The sequence below is a fragment of the Podarcis bocagei genome (genome assembly GCF_964188305.1).
Source record: "Podarcis bocagei genome assembly, chromosome: 17".
Taxonomy (NCBI): domain Eukaryota; kingdom Metazoa; phylum Chordata; class Lepidosauria; order Squamata; family Lacertidae; genus Podarcis; species Podarcis bocagei.
The window spans coordinates 36,652,829-36,676,432 of NC_138143.1; the positions used below are offsets into that span (position 1 = coordinate 36,652,829).

Sequence of the window (23,604 nt, forward strand, 5' to 3'; positions counted from 1 at the left end):
AAAATGAATACTGGTGCTTAAGCTATCGCCCTTCTCACCGCAATCCAGAACACTATCAGAACATTTATGGAAAATGTATTGCCGCAATCGGATTTTGAATTTTGGAACAACTATGGTCAATGCAACACAAGAAGTAGGACAAGCCTTATCAGGGTGGGAGAGGGAGCATGTTTGAGACGGCAGCACCATCACAAAAACAGTGGGTTATGATCTTTGTGCACAATGCTGAAGCTGCTTCCTTTATATAGCCTGCCATAAACACATGGTTCACCTCTGAAGATGAAAAATAACATCCCTCCCATGGAAAGAACAAAAATTCCTTGTACTTTCCCCCCTTCAATCTTGGCTTTGGCTTTGAGTCCATAATTGCTAGTTTGAGCATCCAGCGCACACTTTTGCAAGCAAAGCCCTGCCATGTATTGCGAAAACCACCATGAAACCAGCGTTTCCTCTAACCTGCTGCTTTGCTGCCTGACTCAGCTGGGACACCACCAGACAGGTTTAGCCACATCGTTCAGACTGCAAAGTTGGGGAGCGTAACAAACAATGGCCCTTCTCTCTCAGCCAGCTCCCTGCCCCCCCCGTCACCATCATCCGCCGTGGCTGGCTGGCAGAAGAAAAGGCCCACTGGCTGCAGAAACAGTGCCAGGCAGTGGTGGGTGTTGCCAGAGTCAAAAGTGGGCAGAGCCACAAATGTAAATGTTGCAGTAGGCTACTTTCTACATCCAATCACATGCCCATCCATCATGGTCTCCATCAGAGAGGAGGCAAGAGACGTCATCGGTGTTCAAAGACACATGAAATCTGAGTGCATCATCTAAAAATCAAGAAATACCGTATTTTTTGCTCTGTAAGACTCACTTTTTCCCCTCCTAAAAAGTAAGGGGAAATGTGTGTGCATCTTATGGAGCGAATGCAGGCTGCGCAACTATCCCAGAAGCCAGAACAGCAAGAGGGATCGCTGCTTTCGCTGCGCAGCGATCTCTCTTGTTGTTCTGGCTTCTGAGATTCAGAATATTTTTTTTCTTGTTTTCCTCCTCCAAAAACTAGGTGCGTCTTATGGTCTGGTGCGTCTTATAGGGCAAAAAATACGGTGTATGTATTTTTCATTCAGACTTGTTTTGTGCATATGTATATATATACTAATAACTCATGTGTTACATTTTTTTTCAACAGGGTTTCAGCCCCAGCCCTTCATGTGGAGCTGGAACGCCTGTCTGAAGATGGCTTCCCAATCTGGCCCACGAAATAAGGCAAAAATTATCAAGTCAAGACCCAGAGACTGCAGTCAAAAGGAAGATAAAACGACACCAATTTTTCCATTATCACAGCACAGGAAGCAGACATATGGTGTCTGGTAGGCCTTATCTATACAACGGTAATGTAGATATATTGCATCTTTGACAGCACAAGCTAAAACTATCTTTAGTTTCTTCCCCAGAACTCAGAAACTAAATGAGCTTATGCCAGCAGACAGCTCAAGCCAGTATCTCTAGGAAAGCACACTGTTAAACAGAGAGACAGACAGACAGAGAGAGAAGGAACAGAAACCATCAAATTACAGATAATGTCAACACAGACATACAGCAAGGAGATAGAGTAGCAGCTCATCACTTGAAATTTCACACATATCTCATTCACTACCTGAAAGCTTCAGTATCTAGGGACCACAAGACCACTGTCAAATTCAATGCATCCACCACCAGAAAAGTATCATTGAGACGGCAAATTATTTAGCTAAAAAGATGGCATTCTAAGCAACATCTTGCAGTCCAACACGCATAGCTGCTTACTCAGATACAAGTCCAACCAAGTCGAAACAAAAAACAAAAACCTCTACATCTCACTTGCTTTGTCTGTACTAAGCCATTGTAACCAATAGCAGCTTCTAAAGCAGGCATAGGCAAGCTTGGTCCTCCAGATGTTTTGGGACTACAACTCCCAACATCCCTAGCTAACAGGACCAGTGGTCAGGGATGATGGGAGTTGTAGTCCCAAAACATCTGGAGGGCCGAGTTTGCCTGTTCTAAAATGTGGGACCTGCACAGGGGATCTTCTTGTTTTTTGTAACCAAAGACACTGAACAAATGTAATTTTGACTCAGTTTTTTCCTCCTTGGCCCTTTCTTCCTCTGACCATTGGCTTAGATGGTCGTTTCTCGGAACTCTGCTTATCGTCATTTCGCTTCTGGATCCCAGTTTCTCTTATCTCCTGGCAACTTTTCCAATTCCTCAGTCTGCCCAAGAAACCTACTCTTGTCCCAAACTTTCCCTACAGAAGCCAAAATAGCCTTTGGACATTCTGACAGCTCTGGATGTCAACAGAATATTCCACAGCACCAGTGTCAGGGGCTTCGTTGCACAATATAGTAATACAACACAAAATATACCAAGCATTGAAAATATTGTCTGGACTATACACGGGAAGATTTTCCTGACAAGATCAAACATTTCCCCAGAAAATTCTGAGAAGGTTTAGCAGCGTATACAGTGGTACTTTGGGTTACATACACTTCAGGTTACATACGCTTCAGGTTACAGACTCTGCTAACCCAGAAATAATACCTTGGGTTAAGAACTTTGCTTCAGGATGAGAACAGAAATCGTGCTCCGGCGGTGCGGCAGCAGCAGGAGGCTCCATTAGCTAAAGTGGTGCTTCAGGTTAAGAACAGTTTCAGGTTAAGAACGTACCTCCGGAACGAATTAAGTACGTAACCAGAGGTACTACTGTACTGACAGTACAACACAAACATTTTAATCTCCTTGTTCTCTACCTTCCAGATTCTGGATAAAATGTAAATTGTGTGTGACTGAAGCATCAGACAGTCCCTTTTCGTGGCATGTGATGACCACGTTGCTCAGCTCCCATAAATTCCCAAACAATGCAGCCTTGTTGGGTGATAGACATACCCAGAAGGGCACTACCCCACTCTCTCTGCCCTTGTCAGCAGTGAAAAATTACAGCTTCTTGCGGCACCTGTCAACTTTCATGGCATTAACCCCTCAGAGCTGACAAGGGCAGGCACATTTCCATGAGTTGGACGGCGTGCAAATGCAACACCCTGCCACCTCCGCCTTCGCCGTGTGATCCAGGCCTTTTGTAGCTCTAATTAAAGGAACTGGGAGTGCGTAGAAACAGCCCTTTAGTTATTATAATCACAACGCTACCTCAACAAAAGGTAATAAGAAAAGGAAGGGGAGGGGAAAGAAACATTGCTTAATCTTTTCCTTTCACAACAGCTAAGGGACGACCGAGTTCAGACCTGCTTTTGCTCATTTATTATTATTATTTCCAAATTCCACCTTTCTAAACACGGCGCATTAAAAAAAGGCAAGCTCAGAAAGGGGGCACGGGTTCCATCCAATTGCACAAAATTCTGGTTCTCTGTCTTGTTGATCCCTATCATAAGCCTATGCAAGAGTGCAAAGGAAAAAAAGGAGGAGAGTCAGCATCCACACACACACACCAGTCTTGAGTATTTACGTCTTCCTGAGTGTTTGGGTGGGATAATGTCTGCAACTATTTGTCGGGGTGAAAGAGGGGCTCAGTGTGCCCATCGGCACCTCCTTGGGACAGTGCAAGAAGTCTCTGTAAACATTCCCTTTAAAATCCATGGTGCGTGTTAGATTGCTTTTCCTGCTCAGTTCCTATTTGCACTGGCCCACCCCTTAAATATGTCCACAGGCTGCTTCGTGCCAGGACGTCACAGGGTTCCCTCTCCCTTGATGTAGAGCTCATCCATGTAAGGGAGGCAGTGTGCTGGCCTAACCAGTGACGCTCCCCAGGTGGAGGACCAGAACAATGTAAAATGTACACTGTGTGCGCAGAATATTCACGTGCCTGTTGAATATGTGGCTTGTGGGAGGAGAGCATGGCTGATGTGCATCCGCAGTGGCGGTGGTGGTAATAATAATAATAATAATAATAATAATAATAATAATAATAATAATAATAATAATAATATATTATTTATACCCCGCTCATCTGGCTGGGTTTCCCCAGCCACTCCGGGTGGCTTCCAACTGAATATTAAAAACAATACAGCATCAGACATGAAAAACTTCCCTAAACAGGGCCGCCTTCAGTTGTCTTTTAAAAGTAAAATAGTTGTTTATTTCTTTGACATCTGCTGGGGGGGGGGGCGTTCCGCAGGGTGGGTGCCACTATCGAGGAGGCCCTCTGCCTGGTTCCCTATAACCTCACTTCTCGCAGTGAAGGAACTGCCACAAGGCCCTTGGCGCTGGACCTCAGTGTCTGGGCTGAACAATGGGGGTGGAGACGCTCCTTCAGGTATACTGGGCTGAAGCCGTTTAGGGCTTTAAAGGTCAGCACCAACACTTTGAATTGTGCTCGGAAGCGTACTGGGAGCCAATGTAGGTCTTTCAGGACCGGTGTTATATGGTCTCGGCAGCCACTCCCAGTCACCAGTCTAGCTGCTGCATTCTGGATTAATTGCAGTTTCTGAGTCACCTTCAAAGTTAGCCCCACATAGAGCGCATTGCAGTAGTCCAGTGGTGGTAGGCTGTGTAGCCCTGTATTCCCATTATACAGCCATTGAATGCAAGGGCGGGGAGGCTGCCTGAATCTCCATTTCAAGGGCTGTATACCTTGAATGGGAGAAAGAGGCTAATGCAACCAGGAGTATTTTTTGGAGTCTCAAGGGTAACGTGAGGGACCAGCCGATCCCAAGTCTAGCTGCTTGCTAGATCCTGGAAAGCTGCTAAGATTCTCCAAGCCAGAGAATTGGGCCTCTCCCTTATTTTGCACCAGCTCTTGTTATGCCACTGGCCTAATTCTGTCTCCAAGTAATAGTGTGACTTGTGATAGAGATTTATACTATCATTGTCATGTTAAAAGCACATCACCACCTGTACATTCTTGTTAGGTTTTGAAATGAAATTTTGAGCAAGTTTTTTTTTAAAATCCACTTTATACTTCACTGATCTGTGAGAGGCAAGTTGTACATGAATATTTATAGGTTATTTAAAAATAAAACGACACTACTGATTCAGAAGAAGAATTGCAACCGTCTATAAGCATACTGTACCTTTATTGCTGTGTGTGTGTGTGTGTGTGTGTGTGTGTGTGTGTGTCGGCCTTTCTAGATCTGAGCTTCTGAATATACTCCTTCTGCATAAATGTTTGGATTGCAAGAAGGCATTTGTTCTACACAAAAAATTCATTTAGCACCAGGAAATCCATGCCTGCAAGAGCATATCCTCAGGCTGAGCAAAGGAGAAAATTGTGGATCATTAAGGCCTAATGTTAGAGGAATTGTCGTAGGTGAGGGAGAATGTTGATATGCTTCTCCTCAACCACAAGAGTCAGCTCCAGATTCTACTCCTTCTGTACGGACTATTTCATACCAACAAGCTAGTTGGGAAGAAATGCTTCTTTCATCCTCTTACTTAAACTTCCTCCAGCTTTGAAGGAGATCTAAACGCAGCTCTGATCAGCGGCTAGTTTTAGCGGAGGACCAGTTTAGGAAGAGGATAAGTGGGTGGAAAGCCAGGGTCCTACATCACCCCCCTGGCAATGGAGTTGATGGCTGCAGTTGCCACTCAATACTCATACATCCCCCTTACCTCTAAGCTGGCAACTGGGGCTGAACAAGACCCACCAGAGGGTTTGATAACTAAAATAGAGGCACTTGAAACTAAGCCGGTCTCTTGTATCTCTTGCTCACATTTGATACTGTGTAAAATTGCCTGATGTTGGGAAAGATGGAGGGCACAAGGAGAAGGGGTTGGGAAAGATGGAGGGCACAAGGAGAAGGGGACGACAGAGGACAAGATGGTTGGAGAGTGTCCTCGAAGCTACCAGCATGTGTTTGACAAAACTGTAGGAGGCAGTGGAAGACAGAAGTGCCTGGCGTGCTCTGGTCCAGGGGGTCACGAAGAGTCGGACACGACTAAACAACAACAAAATTGCATTCTTTTTCCTGAGGCCCTAGGAGCAGAGAGTGGCACTTAGGCTCCTTTGAACCCAGTCCAGAGTACAACCAGAGATCTCCTAGCTCAGGCTGGGTGGACAAAAGATAGGACTGGCAGCAGCTTACGACCTGAGAAGGTTGGTTTAACCCATGGATTTTATTAACGTCTGAACTCTCAAGAAAACAATGACCTGGATTTTGGCTCAGGCTTCCTTGACCTGCCTTTTATTTGTATAGATGATTGTTGTTTACTGTAATTGGCTTTAGTGTTTTTATTTTGTTTGCAAATGGCCTTCTAGTCATTTTTATGAGCAAGGTGACTAATAAGAATAAATGCAACCCACCTCCAGCCATCCAGAGTTGTTGGTTATAAAACTGCCTAGGGAACATAGGCTTTAGTGTTTGAGTCCCTCATTCTGCAGCTTGTCATTTTCATGAAATATAGACTATTGCATGCTCTTGGGGAGCAACATTTTACGTTGTCGCTGAAGAAGTGTCCAGGGAAATATGAAATACTGATGCCTAGCCAATTCTCTCTCCCTCTCTGTGTCCCCACCATCCCTTGCCCTTTACTGGAGATGATGCAAAACTGCAGTGCTAGTAAACCACCTGTGCAGGAGGAGGATTAAGGATTTTGCAAGAACTGAATCACCGCGGCTTGAAACATCCGTTGTTACCATAGTGCATGACATTACATGCCCAAACAAAGATGAGTTACAAAAGGAGCTGGCACTCAGAAGCTTGCCTCAAGTAGACGCAGGATCATGGGAAGGCCAGGTCTTCAGCACTCCCAGGATATCTGGAATCCAGTTCTTGAAAGGAGCTGCTACAGCTGCTACAAACATTGTACGTGGGCAAACCACAAGGATGATGCTGTCGGTTCACTGAGCCGACCCCTTTGCCAGTAACATACGCTGTTAAATTGCTGGGCACATCAAAAGCGTTTAGATGATTCAGCTGTGAGGAGACCAGGCACACTCCTTAATCTAATCCCCAGAGTTCAAATATACAGGGCTCTGGCCTTCAGGTGGAGAAACAGGTTCGATATAGCCACAGATGTGGCTGGATGTGTTTCCATTTCAGGGCCACTGAGATGACTTGTGTCAGGGATTGGCTGGATGAGGAAGGTGCTTGCTGCCTGCGCAAGAGCCATCCAAGGAGGACATAGAAGAAGAAGACTTAGACCCTGGGTTGTGGTGGTGGGACACTGGGGAGCAGTCTGGGGAAAGGACAAGCTGGGAGGTGCTAGAAGCAGGTTTGAGCAATCAAGGTGAGGGTGGGTGGGTCAGAAGATAGAGGCCCTTACAGGACAGGGCTGGAGGCTGAGAGTCTATCTCCATGTGAGCACAGACTCAATAGAGAGGAGTCAGAGGTTGCGCCTGATACCCAGCAGCAGGGCACTCCCAGTCTTGCTGGCTCTCCTCCTCTCCTGACACTCCACTCGTGGAGAGTCCTGCTGAGCAACGGGTCAGACAAGCCCAGAAGAGGAGACCACCCCCTAGCTGCAGTCTCCATGTGCTTGGAAAGGATCCAGAGGCTAGAGGGCAAAGGTGGGGCCGGAGGTCAGTTTCAGTAATGTCTCCAGCTAGATGAGCTGAGGTGGAGGAACTCCGCTGTGTTGTTACATTCTGTGAAGAAAACCTAATTGCATATCATGTCTCAAGTTCTTTCCTGCCCTGTGGATGACCTGTGCTCGCCTGACGGCTCCTTGACACGTGCGCTTGGGCTCCAGCAAGTGAAGGCTTAGTTGTGAAACCTGTAGTTGAGCAGGTGTAGAGGTACAGCTCTGTTGACCAAGCAACGCCAGAGGGCCAGGTTCATAGAATATATACTGGGCCTAGCCAATTAAGAAGCTTCATACTGCTTGTCAATTGCGAGGGTTGATGTTGCATAACCAATATTACCTGTGCTCGAAGAGGGCACTGAGACCTGAAGAGGTAGATGTCAGGATTCCATCTCACCTGAACCCTGGAGAATCTTCTTTGGGGGAAGAGGGGTGAGACCCCATGTAGAACCCCATGACCACGGATAATTTGGAGGAACCCACAGCAGTCCAAAGGGAGACTCAAGAGCCCCATCTAGGGCAGCCCTCCTCCAAGTGCATCCTAATCCCAACCTTGATCTCTAATTCTTCCTCTTTGTTTCCTAGGCCTCAGGACCAATGGCATACCCAGTAGTAAGCCCAGAGTGGCTGAAGGAGTGTCCACCTGGCTACCATAAAATTCTGCTGCCGGGAGTCTGCTCAGGAGAAGGGTAGACGAGGAACAGTTATCAAGTATATAGTTTTCTCAGTCTTTTCTGGAAGATTGCTGAGTTAACAGCTCACTTTTGAGCTCACTAATATCTAGTGTACTCAATCTAGCACACTCATCGTATCTCCAGAACTCCTTCCTGGTCTAGCTCCCAAACCAGGTGCTGGTCGTGGAAAACAACTCTCTAAGAGGAAGGAAAAAGTACTTTCCTTTCCCAGAAAGACTTCCAGCTGTGTGCTACAGCTCCAAACCTAAAGAACAGGAAGCCACCTTTGTCAGGGAAGCAGTGTATTATTATTATTAATTTTTATTTATACATTTCACTGATTTTACAATCATTTTGATATTTCAAAACTTGACTTCCTTCCCCCACTTTCTGCAGTTCCTTAAATTTATTTTTAATATCTTCTGCATATCCAAATTAACTTAATTTGTTCATTTATTCATCTACTTTAAAGAGATACTCTTATGAAATGGCAGGCTATCTGACCCAGAAGTCCAGGCAGGCAGTGTAAGTAGCTATAAGGAATGGATCAGGGCCAAGCCACAATTCCAATTCAAAAGTGAATCCATTTTGAATCACTACCAAGAAGGAAAAAGCCCACTCGTAGTTGGAGATTTTCAAGCTGCAACAAGACTGAGACCAAGAATGCTTTGAGTTCAGGCAAGCTGTAAGGTTAATGATTCAGGAATGAAGGAGACAGAAGCAAAATGGACTTCCTGCCTCTCCAACCATGACTGCCCCTAGCATTTCAGGAATAGAAACAGGCCACAGTCTCCCTTGCTGAAAACTGTTGTGCACTAGGCTCTGATCAGAAGCTCGCTGGACTTGAGCACAACAGTAACTTGAAAGTGAGCTATGTACTAGGAAGCCTATGATTAAAATCTTATATCAGCCAGGAGATGGCCTTAGGGAAGCCACAAATCGTTCTCCCTGTCACCACTGTCATTATGGAGATACAGTCATACCTCGGGTTACAGACGCTTCAGGTTGCGTTTTTTTGGGTTATGGACCCGAAAGTACCGGAACAGGTTACTTCTGGGTTTTGGCGGTCGCGCATGCGCAGAAGCGCTAAATCGTGCTTTGCACATGCGCAGAAGACCGAATCGCAACCCACATTTGCGTAGATGCGCCGCTGTGGGTTGCGGACGCTGTGGGTTGCGGACGTGCATCCTGCACGGATCACGTTTGCAACCCAAGCGTCCACTGTAATATTAGTGACCTGCCTTACAGGGTTCCTGTAGCATTACCAAGATAATATATGTGACATGCTTTGTACACTCTAAAATGCAACATACAGTAAATGTTACGAGATACACAAGAGATACAGAAACCTCTTCCCCTACCGCAGCTCAAATGAGAATCTTAGAACACCCACACAGGGGAGAATCCAACAGTTCCAGAAGCTTTGCCATCTTAAAACTCTAAAGCAGGCTTTCCAAAACTTGGGTCTCCAGCTGTTGCTGGACTACAATTCCCATCATCCCTAGCTAGCAAGACCAGTAGCCAGGGATGATGGGAGCTGTAGTCCAAAAACAGCTGGTGGCCCAATTTGGGGAACCTGGGAGGCTTGGGCCGATCGTGGGCTCTTTTTCCTTTGTGCAGATCGCCCTGTCCTCCATTCACACATGATCTGCCCCTCTATAAAAAAGGTCAACAAATTAGACCTGAACCTGGAAAAGAAAGTCTACATACCTCCCTTAAAAAAGCTCAAAACTTTGACTTGATCTATTCTGTGAGTAGATCACAGTCTCTTGGGAGTTGGACGTCCCTGCTCAAGAGGAAACAGTGGGATGTGTGCCATTACACACAGCCACTCATGCCACCAATTTCCCATTTCATTTATGGCTTCAACACAGCTTTGCAAACAGCAGCACTCGTGTTTTAAGTCCCGCTGATTATCAGAGGGGAAAGGCCCACGCAAACACGTGCCCCTCCACAGTTCTCCACTGTAGAACTTGTTTCAAAACACTCTTGACTCTTTGATCCCCATGAGAAAGCCCTAGCAATGAGTTCATCTTCTTGTCTGCATTGGCTTGGAGTCAGAGATGCCGATTCCCAAAATTCCAGAGTTCGTTTGCCTTACAATTATGCCAAGTATTAAGAGATTATTTCAAAGCGAAAAGAAAATTAAAAGCACCGAGGGAATGAACACGTCCTGGCACAAGACTGCGCTACAAACCAGGAGGAGGAGGAGGAGGGAGGTATAACATACTGTGCTGGAAAAATCATTATGACTTGGCCTACTTACAATATTGAAATTCCAGACATACACAATCATGTACGTCAGGTTCTGCTCACTAATTCTGAAGAAGTGCAGATATGGATGAGGCGGCGGCTGCACCTTGGCCAGGCGAGCTCAGCCTGGGATGTGTGAAAAGAGTAGGAAGTGGTGGGGATGTGTAAGGAAAGTCAGAGCAAGCCAGCAAGGTTTTGACTCATGGTTAGCCGCTAGTGCAATTTTCACCACATCCCAGGTAAAAGCACCAAATGACGTTCCGCTTTCAGGCTTTATGGTGGAAAGGTGAGCCTCTCACTAAAAACTAATTACAGTGGTACCTCAGGTTAAGAACTTAATTCATTCTGGAGGTTCGTTCTTACCCTTAAAGTGTTCTTAACCTGAGGTACCACTTTAGCTAATGGGGCCTCCCGCTACAGCTGCTGCACGATTTCTGTTCTCATCCTGAAGCAAAGTTCTTAACCCAAGGTACTATTTCTGGGTTAGTGGAGTCTGTAACCTGAAGCGTCTGTAACCTGAAGCGTCTGTAACCCGAGGTACCACTGTATGAACTTCCCCACAATGTTCCACATTAGATATCTTCAACCTCTTTAAGATCTAGGGCGCACTTTTAAGCCAAACATGCATTTGGGAACCCTAATTTTTTGCCATAGGTTTGCATGGTGGTAGTGCTCCTATTGTGACCTATCTTGGATCAGGTTGTGACCCACACTAGTAGGTTTCCGGCCGACTTGTGCTTTCCAAGCTTTTCATGTTGGTGACACCAGGGCTGTCTTAAGCATATCTGGCGCCATGGTGCAAAGATCCCTCCGGTGCCGCCCCCTCCCCCCATTTCCCAGAGTTGTCGACCTTTTCCCAAGCCTCTACAGGGATCACTCTCCTCCCCCAGAGGCTTGGGAGGCAAGCTGCACACCCGCCAGCCATATGGTTGATGGGGCGCAGCTGCTGGGCATGCGGGAGGGAAAGGGGAAGCCACCGGCAAAGCCGTGCAGACCCCTGAGAGGCCGGCACCCTGGCGTCACGCGCCAGCAAACAATGGGAAAGACGGCTCTGGGTGACACACTTTTTAGAAATGCGTCACTTTGTGACACAGTGATTCAGATTTACTAGAAAACCAGAGGTTAAACTAACCCCTTTCCAGCCCCGGTAGGAGCGCGGGGAGCATTCGTGCTGCACAATGCAGCCGACGCACTAACGTGTCGCGACGCACAGTTTGGAAAGCTCTGCACTAGTGGCTCACAGCCTGAGGTCACAACAGGGGCACCACCACCACGCAGCTGAAGGCCAGCGGTCTGCATGGTCTGTAAAGGAAGAATTCACAGGGAACATCAGACCTGCTCCCAAAGAACAGCCAAGTGCTTATTGATTTGTGGCTCTGCTAAGTAAAGAGAGCTCCAATCTGCCTCCTGAAACTGTTCCATTATTCCCACCTGCAGATCTGCCTTCAACAAGAGACATCAGCAGCAAATCTTGCTGGCTGGGAAGGGTTCCATTTCAGGAGGCAAGCTGGAGCGCTCCTCTCCAGCAGCTGTACAAGAAAGTCCTTGTCTGCTGTTCCACATGGCATCCTGGGATGTTTGCAAGCAATTACTGTGCTGTTCTCTGTAGCCCCACACAAAAGGAGGATGGGAAGAGTCTGGGAGGAGGGAATACTCCAAACAAAGGGCTTTGCTCCATATAGAAACAACCAAGCTTCCCCAGATGTTCCTTCAAGCACTCTCCACACCAATGAGAAATATCATGTCATGTCTACCCCAGGCCAGCCATATTTTAAGTGTTTCATTAATAATAGACATGGTAATTTTACATCTGGACTTTTAGTGAGAGCATTGCAAGTCTTCCCATTTCATGGATTCTATATCTCCCTGAAGGGCTGCAGGCAGATCCCATGACACGGCCTAAGCTAACATCCCATTGTTGGCGGGGCTTGAGAAACGCATTAGAAGAGTCTTCAAAGCGCCATATCCATTAAACTTTGCACCCCCGAGGGAAAAACTAAAAGCAAATCTGGAATAAAGTAAAGGGCATAAATTTAGCAAGAATAAGATTGCTGAACACATTTAGAGGCCTAGGGCCCAAGGAGAATTTTGCGCAGCCTTAACCAAAGATTAGCCGGCCATAATAAGACAAATGAAAAAATCAGTTTTATTGTTCTGCCCTGCTGTTCAACCCATTAAATAATCTTATCAAGGCTATTGCCTAAGTGCTGCTGTGACATAATTAAACAGCAGGCTATCTAGTTCTACAGAAATCAATAGAGACATTAACATTAATTTCTCTCTTTTATACACTGCTTTTGTACTTGCTTAAATATGCACAGCATTGCTTCAAGTGACAAAAAAAGTCTTATTCATCCAAACGTTCATTTCTAACATTTCAATGGATAAAAATCTACAAGGTTTTTTTTTCAGATAGTAGTCTCAAAATATTAGTTTGTTGCATACACATGCAACAGTTTTAATTTAATTACAGGGTTTACATGTAAAGCTGAGTAAGAAAATATGTATCTCTGGGTTTTTTTAAAAAAACTGCAAGTGGATATTTCTTATTCTTATGTGGCAGATTCATACAGAAAGTCACGGCCCCAATTAGTGACGCTAAAGTTTACTCAGGAGGAAAATGTTATGGTTCCAGACCAGACCCTGACCTGGTGGACTTGGAATGGGATAGTGTGCATGTTTCTACAGCAGCCGTGTGCGCGCGCACGAGAGAGAACAGATTATTGCGCCACAGCACAGACATGAACCAGAAGCTTGGGCCACCTGAGCAGTCAACTACCTATTTGTTCATCCATGTGTTCAATTTATGTCCTGTTTCATCTCAAAGCTCTCAGCAGCATGCTCTGTCTCTGTCTTTCCCACATACACATATATACACTTAAGCAACATGAACCACACGGGCAGGGGGAAAAAGTATGCATGGGAGTCTATCAGGAACAAAGAAATGGCAGGCAGGGAAAGATGTAATCATACCACTGCATCTCCTCACCCAATTCCCTCCCCATGAAGCAGATTCTTTTTCCTTTAAAAAGGGTTGGGGCGGTGCTATTTTTCTAGAAAAATGAGCTCACCATGAATTTCTCCCTTGTTCTCTAAGAATGACAATGGTGCCCACCTGAGGGGCATCGGAGCTGAGCTCTGGTGAGCTCCAGCTTAAAAAAAGCTCTGGGTTGCGGCTCTCTTAAACACATTTGCCTATAATATGTAAAAGGTAAGCTGAAGGTAAAGGACCCCTGGATGGTTAAGTCCAGTCAAAGGCGACTATGGAGTTGTGGCGCTCATCTCGCTTTCAGGCCAAGGGAGCCAGCGTTTGTCCACAGACAGTTTTCTGGTCATGTGGCCAGCATGACTGAACCGCTTCTGGCACAATGGGACACTGTGGCGGAAGCCAGAGCGCAAGGAAACACGGTTTACCTTCCTGCCACAGTGGTACCTGTTTATCTACTGGTACTGGTGTGCTTTCGAACTGCTAGGTTGGCAGGAGCTGGGACAGAGTAACGGGAGCTCAGCCCATCACCCGGATTCAAACTGCTGACCTTCTCATCGGCAAGCCCAAGCGGCTCAGTGCTTTAGACCACTGCGCCACCCACATTCCCTATAATATGTAGTTAGCCACTGAGGAGAGAGCTCCGACCTCTCTAAGGAGCCACCTCATGTAGAATGGCCCTTTTCTTGATAATACAGCAGAGACTTGCCACAGAATATCTTTCAGGGGCAACAGTCCCTTACTGACTACAGAATGTGCTGCAAAGCTCTAAGATGCACTGTAGTCCTCTAAGACAGGAGACGCTAACAGCTGGATTGTATGTAAGCTTTGTGACATTACAAGTTCTCCATCATGCATATCTACCCTTTGAGGAATATATAAATGTTTCTTTGTAATCAGAGTAGAAACTGCAATCATTCATCGTATTGCTGGATATCCTTTGAGTTTGCTAGACAGCGTTATGCCTATACATTGAAGACTTGCAGAACCTTGAAAATAGATTGGCTGCGCAGCCAATTTACTCAAACCTCATAAAATGGCGATACATTTACATCTGTTGTTTTGTCTGACATGGCTGCTAATGTGCATCATAATTAGCAAGGCAATTCCTGTGCCTTTCCCTATATTCTGTTTACTATGGAACTCCTATTCAGAGAAAGAAATTAGCATTCATGAAGAAAGAGAAGTTCAATCCATTAAGCGTTATTATCTGTACTGAATGGGAAATGCTGAATTAAGACAAACATCAAGAATCTATTCATACCATCTTTTTTAAAAGCCTCGAAGAGTGTATCCATTAAGCAATTACATGGTAAAAATAATCAGAATAAATAACAATAATAACAACAAAATAAATACATAAAAATAAATACGTTTGTAAGGAAGAAAACCAAGGCACCAATGAGAGGCATACACCAAAATGTTTCAGATTAACAATGAATCCATCAGAAACTGTTAGTTTTCTTGAACCTGGAGACAGGTTTTTCCTTACATGAAACTAGCACTCCAATGCTGAACAGGTTTATTTGGAAGTTATGGAAACCCACAGAAGTCCGAGAGGCTCTAAATCTCATTTAATAAAGAGGCCCATTTGTGTAATTTACTGCAAGCAGTTTGAAACAAAACCCTGCTATAGAAACCTTCTCAGTGTGCACAATACGTTAAACAGTAAGTGTTCTCATCTGAAATTAAATTCAAGGATCCAAAGCAAACTACCATCGAAAATCAGTAGGCTGTTTGCTTGTTTCAAGCTCATTGCCATTGGATCAATGTGCCACAAACAAACCCTAATGCAACTTCAGCCAAGCCAAACAACCTCTCAAGAACCTCTACTGAGTGCCATATTCCACATTAGGATATTATTCCTCTCAATCAAGGCTGCTTACTTCCTTTAGAGGAAAACACATACACTATGCATGCAATGCCACACACGAAGAATGTGTGTGTGACTATTTATTGCCTCTACAAAGATAAAGAAGGATCCCAATGCCAATCGCAGCTTTCTGGCAGGTTTCAATCCTGGACTGAGCCTTGAAATGGCAAGCAGACAGACTGCAAATGGCGTTTTGAGCCTGTGGAGCATCATCCAGTTCTGGAAAAGGAAGGGAAGTACATGCGGGGAAGCCAAAAGCACTGGTTAAAGAAGTCTGCTGGCTTACGTCAGCAAGGCTCGGCAATTCTATACATAAATAGTGCAGTCAGCCTGAGTGCTGCTCTCAGGTAAGCCTCAGTGAAATGACCAAGAGCGGAAAAGCAGCAGCACTGGCTGAAACGTCGCACCCATAACATGGCATATGCCACTCTATATACATCCTTACCTGTCATGATCCTCTGGGCTTCATATGGTTCCATGTAACCAGTGTTTTCTCCTTTGCCTGTCTTGCTTCCCTCGCTTTTGGCATCAAATGGGTCTGAGTAGTCATCAGCTATTAGGACCTGGAAAAAAAATAAAATAAGGACACTCTTAACCAGAGGAACTTCCCAATCAATGGACACATTGCCAATTTCCACAGCTCTAAAATCACAAGGGCTAACCTCCAGGATAAAAGGTAAAGGGACCCCTGACCATTAGGTCCAGTCATGACCGACTCTGGGGTTGCGGTGCTCATCTCGCTTTATTGGCCGAGGGAGCCGGTGTACAGCTTCTGGGTCATGTGGCCAGCATGACTAAGCCGCTTCTGGTGAACCAGAGCAGCGCATGGAAATGCCGTTTACCTTCCCGCTGGAGTGGTACCTATTTATCTACTTGCACTTTGATGTGCTTTCGAACTGCTAGGTTGGCAGGAGCAGGGACCGAGCAACGGGAGCTCACCCTGTCATGGGGATTCGAACTGCCGACCTTCTGATCAGCAAGTCCTAGGCTCTGTGGTTTAACCCACAGCGCAACCTGTGTCCCTTAACCTCCAGGATACTGGTACCCATTTTCTTCTAACAAACTCAGTAAAAAAAGGCCTGGTTAAGTAGGGAAAGGTATTTACACTGTTCTTACTCAGAATCTTCATTCGCATCTACTTAGTCACGCTATGACCTTGCAAGGCCCCTCGGGTCCTTGCACATCTGACATGTTTGGACCAGCTTACAGCCATGCATGAAATAAGCAAATCGGTGCTAGATAATATATGTTCACGGCAGAAGCAATAACTCCACACACATACCCCTTTGGTCCTATGTCGGAGACACAGAGATAGAGGCTGAGAGCAAGGGAAAACTAGTGTCCCCTCTGAAATCTGCTGCTGCTGCTGCTGCACAACGGGATACTGGCAAGCCGTTGCAGGGAAAGTTATTTCCCCATTTTATCTGTTCACATTGCCCGCATATCAGCGTGTACACCAGGAGATCAATCCCCACTGTATATACTTTGGGAGGGAGGGATCAGATTGGAGTTGCATTGACTAAGAACAAGCGCCTTAAAATTGCAGCCCCTAAATTTCAGAATGCTTTGCCTATTGACACAAGGCAACGGTGCTCTTAAGACTACTGCCGAGAAGGAAAAATGTTTTCATTCCAGTCTGCATTTGGCTGATATTTCTTTTCCTGGCTTCATTTCCTGTTTTATTTTTATCTTTGCTTAATCAAATCAGATCTTACTCATTGAAAAGTGCTAACTCAAGTTTAGGTTTACTGCATTTATTCTATTTTACTGGGTCTGTGTGTGAGAGACAGACAGCTTATACCACAAAAGTTTACACCACAATGAGTTCGTTTGTCTCAAGGAGCCACAAAACTCTGTTGTTACAACAGATATATTTTTTCTATATTTCAGTTCATTGTTATAGCACTTTGTAAACTACCTTACAGGGTCCCCGCTTCTCTTTCAAAACATTTGTACTTATTTCAGTAGTACAATCCAATGCAAGTTTGTTCAGAAGGAAGCGCTACCTAGGTTCAATGGGATTTATTCTCAAAGCAGTGGGAATAGGATTGTGCTTTAAGGCTAACCCCACTTACCTGGGAATAAGCCCCAATCAATTCAATACAACTGACTGCTGAATAGACACGGTTAAGATTGCATTGCAGGGTCAACTTAGATGGCCGGTTAAATGTCAATACATTTCGTACACTACACGCAACCAATACGACTTACTAGGAACAGTACACCTTGCAGGTCTAGTTAGGGAAGACATGACGCACAACTCTGTAGCATATTTCAAATGTTTACTTAAGCAAAATCCAGCTCAAGAATTTGCAGAACTCTGTACCAGGATCACGTGCTATGTGTCTACTCTCTGACACATCCATTACCGAGACACATAGACAAACACAGAGAGCTGGAAAAATCCCAGACGTAGTTGAAGCAGACGCCTAAGAATTTTGATTCTGGAGCTTGATTCTGAAGGTTTGTCAGAGCAGTGGTGTTTTCAAACATGTTTCGGTTTTAGCACGTGACACCTCCCTACCAAAAGTGGGGAAAGCAAAACACATGGGAATCCTTGCTCACGCTGGGGTTCTGTTACTGACCACTACGTGCATCAGTGGGACCCTTCCGGTTCGGTCCACCCCTGCCCCACCCCCTGTCAGTGCTAAAACCAGCGTGAGTGTCAGCGTTAGCATGTGTGCTGGGCATGCGCAAGTTGCCTGTAATGCAACCAATTAAAGCAGGAACTATCTGAGCATGTTGGCTGCATTCATCAGCGAAAGGTAGGAACATTTTTACCAGCCAATGGGTTAGATTAAGCTTTGTTCTGCATTTATTTTGAAGCAGCATCACAGAAAAGCCATTTAATTTTAAATCCATTCATAAATTGATATGCTCCAATTCAGCTAAGTCTAGTCTAGGTAGGTAGTCTAGTCTACCTAGTCTAGTCCAACAAAGGTCCGTATAGTAAAAGCTATGGTTTTCCCAGTAGTGATGTATGGAAGTGAAAGCTGGACCATAAAGAAGGCTGATCGCCGAAGAATTGATGCTTTTGAATGATGGTGCTGGAGGAGACTCTTGAGAGTCGCATGAGACTGCAAGAAGATCAAACCTATCCATTCTTAAGGAAATCAGCCCTGAGTGCTCACTGGAAGGACAGATCGTGAAGCTGAGGCTCCAATACTTTGGCCACCTCATGAGAAGAGAAGACTCCCTGGAAAAGACCCTGATGTTGGGAAAGATGGAGGGCACAAGGAGAAGGAGACGACAGAGGATGAGGTGGTTGGACAGTGTTCTCGAAGCTACCAGCATGAGTTTGACCAAACTGCGGGAGGCAGTGGAAGACAGGAGTGCCTGGCGTGCTCTGGTCCATGGAGTCACGAAGAGTCGGATATGACTAAACGATTAAACAACAATCTAGGTAGTAAGTGTTCCATTAAACGGTCTATACAGCTGACTATTCCTATGAGCTGTCTTTCAAGACTTTTCATAAGTTAACCTAGGACCGTGGTTTTCAAATGGTGCTCCAGGCATGGTTCCTTGGAAGATTATCCGGGATTCCCTAGTCAGAATATCAGTAAAGTCTAACAAATTCCTTGACGGTGTAGCTCATGCAATGTACAGCTCTGGGCCCATTCTGGGGGCCTGCTCACGTCCCACAGGGTGACAGCCGGTGCTAAACAGGCCTAGCCAATGTTCCCCACGAACTGGCACACAATATGTCCGAGAGTCTTCTGTGATGCACAGAGATTCTGTCGTAGATGTTCAGAGGTTCCTCAGCAAATATGAAATGGGTTTTCCAGAGAGAGAGAGAAAGTTTGGAGAACACTGACTTGGGAAACCCAGTTCTGAAAGCAAGCCTCTTTCTCCTAGTAAGATGACAAATCGCAATGCATTGGGGAGTAGAGGGACGGAAAAAATCAAGGCATGGCTGCAGCTGTTCTAGATGAGACCTTTGTCTGATCAAGCAAGACAGTTTCAAACACCCTTATGTACTTAAAGAGCCCCTGCCAACTCCTCCCTATTGTTACGGGATGACAATCCCAGAGTAATTATTGCTTCATCTTCAGTTTTTTGGGGGGGTTATTTTGGACCACTCAAGTGTAAGCCAACCCTGTCCATCATTTGAGGCGCAATTTATGGTTGCATTCAAGGGCGTCATTAAATGTAAATGGCTAAGAATGACATGTGCAAAATGGAGGGAGGGGGAGAGGGGTCTCCCACCCCTCCCCAAATAACTGTAATGAGTGGCTTGTTATTGCAGCTCTAATGGTGAGAGAGAGAGAGAGAGAGAGAGAATTGCTCCATATCTTCTGTCTAATGTGGGGCCAGGCTGTAATCAGCAGCCCTGTCAGAGCAGTGTCAAAGGCTGGGGGTGCTTAGCTCAAAGACAACAGTGTGCATCAGGCAGGAGTAATTTCTCCTCGTAACAAGGGCAGGTTTTATCTCCAAAAGCCCTGCAGCTGAAACATCATCCATTTACTTCCCTGATGATGACTTGTCAGCTGCTGATAGATACGTATCTTGGGCGCCCCGCTGTTCCCCCCAATATGGGGGCTGACGCTGTAATAGTTGCCTCTTTTGAAAAAATAACCGCACTAAAATGACATGAGATTTGGCAGCGGAGGCAGCCTGGGGGGGGGGTGTCGTGGGGAGAGAGAGAGAGAGAGAGAGAGAGAGAGAGAGAGAGAGAGAGAGAGAGAGCCTAAAGGTGGATAATGTATTTTTATTTGATATTTTGCCTTTCCCATTTGCCCCCCCCCAAAACACAAGGGAGTAAATTAAACATATAAAAACCTGTCAAACAGAGTAATGTCAAACGCTGGTTTTGTTTAAGTGCATCCGTAACGTATTCCAGGCTGAACACAGCACAAGGGACAGGGATAGGGATGCATTCTATAGGAAAGGAAACATTTGTGTATATATATATGTCAGGGGTTCAGGAGCAGAGACGCAGAGAAGGGAGGAGACAGAGAGCGAGGGGGAGGAATACGAAGGAAAGATGAGTGGGGATGACGAACCGAGATCGCCGAGCTTATCCAGTGAGTCCGAGGATTCCCAGAAGGGAGCGCCAGCGGTCAGAGCAAGGGGGGAAAACAGGGGGACACCCCAGGAAGAAGGGTCCAGAGAGGGATCAGAGAGCAGCAGTTGGAGATCGGGACCCACGTACCCAGCCGGGAGCAGCGGGGAGGAAGGGGACCAGATATCGGGTTCCGGAGGCTTTCAGAAGGAGGGAGGGCATGAGTCAGGAGTAGTCACGCCCACCTCGGGGAGCGACGAAACGATCAAGAGGAAGGTGGAGAGTTGGGCGCGCGCGCCAAGTTCAAATGTAGCGGAAGCTGGCGCAGTAAGCAGCCCGGAGAGTGAGCCAGGTCCCAAAGCCCGCCGCAAGGAGGCGGAAGGGTCAGGGGGGTCCGCGTCAGAAGAGAGTAGGAAAGAAGAGACCCCGGGGGGCAGAAGGACCCAGAGACGGAAGGAAAGGCGCAGGAGGTGGAGCAAGGCTAGGGTATTAAGCTGGTGTGCTAGAGGCGGAGACTCAGACGGGTCTTCGCCGGTCTGACCTAGAAGAAGTAGGGCTGCACATTGCAGTTTGGAAATGGAACCTGTAATCCAATAAAGACTCTTTTAACCTGAACGCTGGCTAGCGTGGTCCTATGTGAGCTGGGACTGAGTGGCAGCCCTGACAATATATATAAAAAACCAAACGTTTTTGCTATTAGAAACTCTTACCGGATGGGTTTTTGTTAGGGCTTAACTCAAGGTTGAGGGACGCGGGTGGCACTGTGGGTTAAACCACAGAGCCTAGGACTTGCCGATCAGAAGGTCGGCGGTTCGAATCCCTGCGATGGGGTGAGCTCGGTCCCTGCTCCTGCCAACCTAGCAGTTCAAAAGCACGTCAAAGTGCAAGTAGATAAATAGGTACCACTCCGGCGGGAAGGTAAACAACGTTTCCATGCGCTGCTCTGGTTTGCCAGAAGCGGCTTAGTCATGCTGGCCACATGATTCGGAAGGTGTACGCCGGCTCCCTCGGCCAATAAAGTGAGATGAGCGCCACAACCCCAGAGTTGGCCATGACTGGACTTAATAGTCAGGGCTCCCTTTACCTTTAAGTCAAGGTTGAAAAGTCTCATCACCTGTAGCAAGTGAAGGGAAGACTTTTAAGTGGAAAACCCGATGGGCAGAGTTTCAGGCTGGCAATTAACAAAAAACGTATGCGCTGGGAACTTATTTGACCTCTTTGCTAGGGGGCTGGAGAAGTGCCAGAGTTGTGATGCGTGAGGGTCATGCATCCAGGGTCTCCACAAGGTTTGAATGGCCCACTTGAGTCATAGCAGAGGCCACTAGAGAAGGGAAAGAGGTTTGTACTGAGGGCTGTATGTCCTCTACATGGAGGTGGGTGGTGCTGTGGTTTAAACCACTAAGCCTCTTGGGCTTGCTGATCAGAAGGTTGGCAGTTCGAATCCCCACGATGGAGTGAGTTTCCGTTGCTCTGTCCCAGCTCCTGCCAACCTAGCATTTCGAAAGCACACCAGTGCAAGTAGATAAATAGGTACCACCGCGGCGGGAAGGTAAACAGCGTTTCCGTGCGCTCTGGATTCAATCACGGTGTCCCCTTGCGCCAGAAGCGGTTTAGTCATGTTGGCCACATGACCTGGAAAGCTGTTTGTGGACAAACGCCATCTCCTTCGGCCTGATAGTGAGATGAACGCCACAACCCCATAGTCGCCTTTGACTGGACTTAACCATCCAGGAGTCCTTTACCTTTACCTTTTACGCATGTGCACTGCTCTCCATGCACCCCTATGGAGAAAGCTAGGCCCCTTTCTGCTTAAAGTGCTTTGATACTCATCAGTGATTCCAATGCTATTTATTTCAGCATCTATCTCACCTATCCAAGCATGCTTCAATGAAGACTGTCTGCCTTTAAAATGTTTTTTTAAAAGAATATCGCTTGAAGAAATTTTTCTTCCATTGTTTCGTTTTTTTTAAAAAAAGTAGCAAGGCTATTCTCTTTGGATCTGGGCAGAGGGTTTGGTGGTCACAGATGCTAGCCAATCAGTGCTGTATGCAGCCAACTTTTCTGCTGCAAAGTGGCAGAAGCAGTACTTTCAAGTTCGTTCTCGGGAAAAGGAATTGTTCATCTGAATACAGCACAGCACAGAAGCGCAACTGCCAAAACTGCAGGTTTACATTCCACCTCAGATAACTCTTGTTATGAATCAATTAAATTAAAAATGGTTGTAAGTCAATTACTGCTTACAGCTCACAATGTTACTGCAAATATAAATGTTATGCAAATGATGTTGAAGACAGCGAGCAACTCTTCTTGGCTTTAATCCTAGAATCCCAGAGCGAGCCCAAGCAGTTACAAATTTTGCTTTAAAACGAAATTAAGCAAAATTAATAGCAACTATAAACCACAGAATCTGTTGCCGGGGATGGTGATAGTGAAGGGATGGGTGGTGCCTGCTCCTAAAAAAATGTTTGTGCTTGGAAAGGAAGGAAGAAAACATGCACATATACGTGATATACATACAAATACTCCTGTGGCATTGGGGACAGAGAGATAAAGCTTTCAAGGCTGCCTCTGCTACCAGATGATACTATCAAGCAATTAACACAACCTACCAGAGGGCATATTTTGTTTTCATGGAATATTTGATCATATCTGACTGTGGTCAAGTAATAAGCTGCCAATTGACCGGTCAATTGACAGTATTTGACTGGTCAATTGACCGGTGGAGTCCCAGCCCTAGCACAAAATCAATTAGAGGCCTTGCGATTTGTGGGAATCATAGATCCATGCAACCGGATCTCTTCTTCAGACTCACAAATTAGCAAGGTTTCCAAGCCCAGCAAAGCAACAAAGCCGGCCCAGATCTATGCTGCAAATACTGTATACACGGTCTATCTCTAACTAGAGGAATGATTAGACGGCCGGGGTGACAGGTGGTTCTGAAAAACTATCCGTCATAAATTCCAAAATCGATATCTGAAATAAATCAAGGGCTTTAGCTCTCGTAAACACGGAGCACTGCAAAAAAAATCAGCTAATCCGGTACCTGGACAAACATGGCAACCTGGTTCATTTCAAAAGCAGCCACATCCCTAAATTCTAATTAAGATTAGATATACAACTCGTGGGCTGTCAAAAGAGCCTCCCGCTGCCCATGATGCTATTTCAGTTTAAATTACAATTTGGCATTTTTTAGGTTAGATAAAGCAGCTGGCCTGTGCTGACCCATGGTTTCTTTTATCCCTGCTGACAGGGTCTTTTTTTTAAGTTTGGAGTATTTCAGGGTTTGTTTGGTTTTGTTTTGTGTGTGGCTGAGCTTCAAC

At 45.9% G+C, this 23,604-nt stretch overlaps 1 protein-coding gene across 1 annotated transcript in view; it reads right to left on the reverse strand.

The window, feature by feature from the left end:
* Positions 1–23,604, reverse strand: part of SHB (SH2 domain containing adaptor protein B) — a 166,201-nt gene that overhangs the window by 89,165 nt on the left and 53,432 nt on the right. Inside the window, exon 2 of the mRNA XM_081176684.1 lies at positions 15,728–15,845. Coding sequence (XP_081032810.1) covers positions 15,728–15,845 — 118 coding nt within the window. The remainder of the gene's footprint in view (positions 1–15,727; positions 15,846–23,604) is intronic.